The following is a 7510-nucleotide window of genomic DNA, read 5'->3' as shown; positions in this document are numbered from 1 at the left end:
TTTTTTCATTCCTTTCTTGTGTCTTTTGTGGAAAGTAATAAATGGTTAAATTTTCATTTTTCTTAATGTTGGTGTGAGCTTAAGGTTAAACTTTGTTAAGGTTTCCTCCATGTTCCTATTTATTTTATGTTTTTGTGTCCCCTTCATACTATCTAATTAAAAGTACACAAAATTCCAAAAACTCTCATCTCATAAGGGAGTTGCTCCTCACAAACACAAAGAAAAATTGTTTGTTTAATTGTGATTTCTCCAATTGTCACAAATATTTCTTGATGCACATTGAGTGAGTCATGTTGATGTCAACAAAACATTGCAATCACAAATTTGTTTACCATCATGTGTTTGACAATCCTTTCACTGCTTGTGCCTAAGATTTGGCCTCCTCAAATTGGTCTCTTAAATGATTCTCTTATCTCCATGCTTGTGATTGCTAATTGGAGCTCTTTAATTTGCAATGTATGTTTTCTTTTTAGCACTCTTTAAATATTTATCTTCATTTTGTTATTTTCAACTAATTTTTGTTTTACCATGATCAACTCTTGGTACTTTTCATCTATGATGTGTTACAAGTTTGCTCATTCCTTGAGTAGTTTATTCCCATTAACCAATTTCTAATTGAATCCTAGGAATGCTTTTATCTTCTGGTCCTCCCATTACACCTTTTTACATAGGCACTTTAAAGCAACAAATTTGAGCATTATGAATTACCATTGGTCACAATGTCATTTCTGCTAGCCTAGATGCCATAAATTGAACATTCTCTTATCTTAATAAAGTTAAGTTTAATTCGACTATCATATTGAAGAAGCTTTTGTAACATTTTTCAAGATACAATTGAAACTGCAATTTACTTTGTGTGTGTTTGTTATATACATATATAAATGAACCTTCTTTAATAATATCTTTGATTAAATTTTATTTTTTTTCTTTAATGATATCCAGGAAACTTCTTAATGTTCAGTAAGAAGGCCCAACTATACGAGACCCCAATAGTTGTGACTTGAACACAGATGTATAATTAATTTTAAGTAGCCAAAGTAGGATGCTCAAGTGATTTGTTTAAGACATATAATATAATCATTAAATATAGATATTTGATATTTAAATTAACCAATATATTATATTGTTTTATCAATTTTATAAGATTAAAAATAAAAAATAAAAAATAATTTTTAAATACATCATAAAAATATTAACTAATTAACAGCGACAACTATTATTAGGCTATTGTTTTCTATTTTAATCTTGTTCCAAGAAAGTGATCGTACCCAGCCCTTTTTTGATATTATCTTTTGCTATTTTCTATGCAACTTCCATATTCTGTGGATTGATTTTACAACTACCAGCCATATGGAATATTTAAGTCATGTAACCAGAGATACGAAAAAGACATCACAATTTACAATGATCCATCCCTGTCATAGTGATGAGAATTTTCATTGACTTGTTCATCTTCTATCTCAGAGTCCAAATCTATGGATACCCACGAGGCAGAAGATGGCCTTCCTGCGGTGTCACTGACAGTGAGGCTCATTGGACTTTCCCCGGCAGGAAAAGGGCTCATGGGACTTCCTGTGGCAGGAAAAGGGCTCATTGGCCTGCTGTTGGAGCTGTAATCATTATTATTACCATTAGAACCAGGAAGAGAGCTCCTGCTCATCCTTGTGAAGTAGGACTCCACCTGGTCCATGTAATTGACGAAGCTCTTAACATGGGCTGAGATGGATGGACCTTCAGGAGCAGGGTTATGTCGAGTGTAGTTGTATATCAGACGCCCCAGAAACAAGAGCAGTGCCACTATAGATGCTGTTCCTGTGATTAGGTAAAGACCCCAGAAGCTCTGCATGCTCAGCCTGTTGGAATCCACTTGTGCCCCGGGCTTTGTGCATTCTGTCATGTTGAACCATTTGTTCTGTAATCTCTGCATTTCTGCACTCTCCGAAAGTTCCAATACTGACCTTGATATCTCTGATACCAGTGGAGACCCCTTCTGAAATACCTGAAGCAGTAAATTTAAAATCATGGTGATTCAAGGAGAAAAGGAATCAAATTGTAGGTCATTGGGGTTTGAATTATTGAGACCAGTTTAAAAATATATAAATGTTGAACAATAAAGCAATCGGTAGAGACTAGAGAGAAAGTACAGATCATGAGTAGCTTTTAATGGAAGACTACTCTGATTATAACATCTAAGCAGAAATCATTAAATCCCAGAACAACATTACTATATGCTTTAGGACAAAAAATAAATCAAACAGAACTTACAAAGCCGAGACCTCCCGTTCTGTAGACAGGGCCAGCAATGGTAAATCCGCATTGACTGGATAAAAATATGCGAATGTAAGGAATCTCATCAAATATAGCAGCCACTCCGCCATCTTTGGGGTCTTTGGAGAGTGCTTGTGCGTACTCCTGGGGAGAGTTATATTCATGCAGCTGGTCTTGCCGAAATCCCAGCTGCTCTTGCAGATAATGTCCTACGAAGGACCCTCGCTGGTAACCCACATGCGCTCTACTGTTTAACAGAAATTGCACGTCTGTAACGATTGGTTTCATCTGCTGTACAGTGAGGATTGATGTGAGGCTGGCCGTGTAGCTGGACGTTAATATCAGCACCACAAACAGCCATACGATCACCACTCCTCGAGCCAAACTGCTTACAATCCTTTCCCCTGTTAGAAACCCAAGAGTAAGAGACTTCCTTCAAAGGATTAACAATCCTCCACCTGTTAAATACCTAAGATTATGAAAAATCTTTCCTTTTTCTACGAGAAATCTAAAATCTGGAAGTGGAGGCACTTACTCTGCAAGAAAAACAATGTAGAGAACGAAAACCTGCAGAATCCAAGAGCAGGATTAGTATTTTCCTTTCTAATGAGTTGAAACAGCTCAAGCAGCTGATGAACTTGTAATTGTTTATTAAATAATTTGACAAGAATGTTCCATATAAATAGTAAGCATTTTAAACATGAATTCAGTATGATGAAATTACCAGATTTAAAAAATAATATGACGCAATTGAATTCAGTATGATGAAGTTACCAGATAAAAATAATATGAAGCAATTGAATTCAGAGTGATGAAATTATCAGATAAATTGTGACTTTATTTTTAAACAATTGAATTCAGTATGATGAAGTTATTACCAGATAAATTGTGACTTTATTTTCAAGCAACTGGATTAAGCATAGCAAAATTATCAGATGAACGATTACTCTTCATTATCAGACAAAGGTTTTAACTTTTAAATAAAAAATAATTTATTAAATGTTTATTTTCAGACAATTGAATTCAAGTATAATAAAATTATCAAATAAAATGTGACTGTAAGAAATGTTGTCTTAAATAAAAATAACATGTAACTATTTTGTTAACCTTTTTTTAACTTTTATCTTTTTCTACCATCAATTCTTCCTTTTACCTCTTCTTTTAAGACTGATTTTATAATTTGATGCATCTCTTCTCTTTCTGATAATGAACCATTGAATGTGATCTAAAAAATTGATTGAAAAATATATAACTGTTTACTCAATCCTGTTTTTAACTCTTATTTTGTGCTTATTTTTGTTTCTCCTATCACTTCTTCCTCCTTGTCTCTTATAACTATCCTAGAATCCAATATCTCTTCTCTTCCTGATAATAAATCATTAAATATTATCCAAAATATTGATAGAAAAATATATATAATCAACATCATTCACAACTGAATTCGAAATTACCAGACCATATTAATAATTTCGTGCATGGAGATTAGTGTTTTACATACTGGATCAGATTGAGTTGGAAAAGCTAACACAGCAAGTGAGTTGTAACCGTTCTCATATGACGAGAACGTTCCAAACTAAATACACCTGGGTTAGGTTTGGTAAAATTACTTAACAAGTTGTGATTCTTTAAAAAATAAAAACTAATGTATTGACTGTTTACTACTTTCAATAAATTGTGACTGTACATAATGAAAAAGTCAATTGAATCAAATATAGCAAGATTATCAGACAAATTTTTCTATTCATTAAAAAATTGGTTCAAAATAAAAAACAGCCTGCAAGTGTTCGCTATTGAGCAATTGAATCAAGTATAGTGAGATTTACCAGATAACATGTGACTGTTAATTCAACAAACTGGTCACAAATAAGAAAACCTGTGACTGTTTACTTTCTTATAAATTACCAGAGCATGGTAACAATTTGGCGCCTGGGGATTCCCCTGAAGGTGGTGTTCCGCTTATGTTCAAGCACCCACACAACGATTCCAGTAAAGAGAAAGAACGAGCCCGTTGCAATCCACATGCCTGGAGTGAAAGGCCGCAGAAACGCCCAAGCGTTGCTGGTATCGACTTTCCGGACCGGCACCACCATCACTAACCCGGATTCTGAATACGGCTGCGTGAAATCTACGAAATTGCTTCGGTTTGCCAGAATTGTAACATCGCCCACTATTCCATCAAACTCCTGGTAAAAACACATCATCACGTCAGGAATCCCGAGCATAAACAAAGCCTAGACATAAGAAAAAACTCAAAGCAACAAACGAAAAGGAGATAGAAACCTTCGTGTGAACAAGGTCATCGTAGACTCGGGTGAAATTGCTAACTCCCACGGGAAAAAATTTGTAAGACAGTGCATAAGGCAGCCCTTTGACGACCTCCTCAAAAACGTCGATGACGAAACCCCCAGTGATCTTAGGATCACTGTCATGGCTTGTCACGACGAATTGATCAAAACCGCGTCTTACAGGAACAGCGATCTTTAGCTCCTCGGTGGTGTCAACAGGTGCTGCCCACCCGCGGGGCACATTTTTGGATCCGCCGGGCCAAGTGACGTTTTCCAGGCCTGATAAATTCCCAATCCCAGACCCATTTTTCCATAACCGAACCGTAGGGTACGCGTAGGCCCCTGATCCTCCCACCACATTAAGAATTTCATACGGGGAATCAGAGAGTTCACCCGGTGTCGATGTCGCTCTGAGCTGCCCGCTCAAGCCCTTGTAATTCATCTGCAAAAGCAGCTGCATTAAACGCTCTCCCTGCGCGAAAATTTTATTGCCCGTGAGCTCCGTCCTCGGGCTCCGCGGCACCGGCGAGAATTCGAAGCGGGTTACATTTAACTGCTGCAGAGCCCTAGCAATTATGGACACAGAATCGTACGCATAATACGCGAACATGTTTATCTTCGCAACTTTGTCCTTGGGGGTAAATTCAGCTATGAATTTTTCTTTCCACCGCTTGGGGAAAATATCAGAGGAGTTTTTAATAAGTGCCCGAGTCGCCAAGGCGCCCTTCATGCCCTTTATGGAGTCGAGATCAGAGGGCTTCAGGGTATCCACAAGAGAACTGAACCCGTCTGTGATAATCCACACATAATCTGCGCCCATCATTCTAATATCTGTCGCCACGGAGAAAATAGTCTGCCCCAGCTCAAAGGACACATGGACAACAAAAACCCTGGTCTGCATTGTCATGAGTTTGTAAAGCTCCGCTCTAATGTAATCCCTGGTGGCGTTGATGGGAATGGGGCATCGGTAGCTAATTTCGGATCCCACCTGTAGAAATGCATTTGAAGTTAGAAATCATCTATGATGGTTAAAGCATAGGATTTATGGATAATAACCTCAACACACTTCTTAAGTTAAATACCTTGACTAGGGCTTCGCTGAGAGGCGAGAGCACGCCAGAGCCTAAGTCATTGTCGGCGTACAGAGCCACAACTTGCCTCCACTCGAAGTTATCCACTACAGCGGCGATGGCCTTCATTTGCACAGCGTCGCTGTGGGGCAGCCGTATAAAGTAAGGGAAGCGCTGGTAAGACAACAGCGGATCGGTTGCAGAGAAGGACAGCATGGGCACCTGCGCTGCAACACACATCTGCGCTACGAACCCCGCCTCCTGAGACGTCTGCGGCCCAATTATCGCCACCGCTCCGCTCTGCAACAGCTCCGCCCCTGCACAAATCCACTACTAAATTAATTTCACTGCTACTTTCTTCGAATATCTGCCAATTCTCTGAGAAAACCTACATTAAACCAATTTCACTGCTACTTTCTTTGAATATTTGCCCTTTCTCTGAATAATCCAACATTAAACTAATTTCACTGCTACTTTCTTTGAATATTTGCCCTTTCTCTCCTCTACTAAAACAATTTCACTGCTAATTTCTTAGGAAATTTGCCCTTACTCTGAATAATCCAACATTAAACTAATTTCACTGCTACTTTCTTTGAATATTTGCCCTTTCTCTCCTCTACTAAAACAATTTCACTGCTAATTTCTTAGGAAATTTGCCCTTACTCTGAATAATCCAACATTAAACTAATTTCACTGCTACTTTCTTTGAATATTTGCCCTTTCTCTCCTCTACTAAAACAATTTCACTGCTAATTTCTTAGGAAATTTGCCCTTACTCTGAATAATCCAACATGAAATTAATTTCACTAGTAATTTCTTTGAATATTTGCCATTTATCTGAATAATCAAACATGAAATTAATTTCACTAGTAATTTCTTTGAATATTTGCCCTTTCTCTGAATAATCCAACATGAAATTAATTTCACTGCTACTTTATTAAGAAATTTACCCTTTCTGTGTATAATCCAACATGGAATTAATTTCACTACTAGTTTCTTTGAATAGTTGCCCTTCCTCTGAATAATCAACAAATAATTTTCGTACCGGCTGAAGCGGCGAGCACCGGATCTCCCCCGGAATCCTTGAAATGAAGAACCAGCCGAATACTCGAATTTTGCTGCTCGAAATTTTTGTTCGCATCTTCTACCGCCAATTCAAAGGCCGGCTTGACGCCCTTACCGAACACATCCAGCTGATATATAACGCCTATGTTTACCGTTAAATTTTGTGCTCTTGAACAGCAACAGCAGCAGCAAAGAAAGTAGATGCAGATGAAAATGGTGGTCATTGAGGAGCCCATTGATGAGCCGCAACTGCTTTACACCACCATCCAGACACAAATCAATGAGTCTCTCAGCCACTCATTATTAAATCAGCGATTTCTACAGTTGGGTACAGATTAATCCAATGAAACTCAAATTAATTAGAGCCTGCTATTTAACAATCTATTCAGAGTACAGAATCTTGACTGACTCCGTCGATGGGGGAAATTCAAACAGTCAAAAGTGCAAAAAACCCCAGAGAAACGCTACATGTCGAGAGTATTGAACACTGCAAGAAGCCCGGCTATATCGTCTTTTGAAAGCATGGTAAGAGGGGCGAGTGGAGATCATGACGGGTCAAACTATATTTTGGAGTAACAATAAAAATGTTGAAATACAACTTGACATGAAGATTTGAATAGGCTCTCTACCCAATTTGAAAAACATGTATGAATAGAATTTGTAGAAAATTGAATATAATTTTTTAGCTATTATACGCAATTTGAAAAATATGTATGAATAGAATTTGTAGAAAATTGAATATAGTTTTTAGCTATTATACGCAATTTGAAAAATATGTATGAATAGAATTTGTAGAAAATTGAATATAGTTTTTTAGCTATT

The 7510-nt window shown here is 37.4% G+C and overlaps 1 protein-coding gene across 1 annotated transcript; it reads right to left on the bottom strand.

Annotated features, from left to right (window-relative positions):
- Window positions 1-1190: 1190 nt before the first annotated feature.
- On the bottom strand, window positions 1191-7223 carry LOC131044489 (glutamate receptor 3.6). The gene is made up of 7 exons (XM_057977819.2): window positions 6669-7223; window positions 5636-5940; window positions 4549-5541; window positions 4171-4451; window positions 2804-2835; window positions 2266-2672; window positions 1191-1999 (listed from the first exon to the last, which is right to left on the bottom strand). Exons 1-7 carry the CDS (start codon window positions 6922-6924, stop codon window positions 1400-1402), a joined length of 2874 nt encoding a protein of 957 aa, XP_057833802.2. The 5' UTR covers window positions 6925-7223; the 3' UTR covers window positions 1191-1399.
- Between the last annotated feature and the right edge of the window lie 287 nt (window positions 7224-7510).

The sequence above is a fragment of the Cryptomeria japonica genome, chromosome 9, assembly GCF_030272615.1.
Source record: "Cryptomeria japonica chromosome 9, Sugi_1.0, whole genome shotgun sequence".
Lineage (NCBI taxonomy): Eukaryota > Viridiplantae > Streptophyta > Pinopsida > Cupressales > Cupressaceae > Cryptomeria > Cryptomeria japonica.
Note: the sequence above shows the minus strand (reverse complement) of the source record. Positions and strands in the feature narration are given on the sequence as shown.

Coding starts and splice junctions, on each gene's coding strand:
- LOC131044489 (XM_057977819.2), bottom strand. CDS start 6,924: ATGGGCTCCTCAATGACCACCATTTTCATCTGCATCTACTTTCTTTGC. Junction 4,452..4,548: donor ATGACCTTGTTCACACGAAG/GTTTCTATCTCC, acceptor TGTTTTTACCAG/GAGTTTGATGGAATAGTGGG. Junction 2,673..2,803: donor TACATTGTTTTTCTTGCAGA/GTAAGTGCCTCC, acceptor GGTTTCTAACAG/GGGAAAGGATTGTAAGCAGT.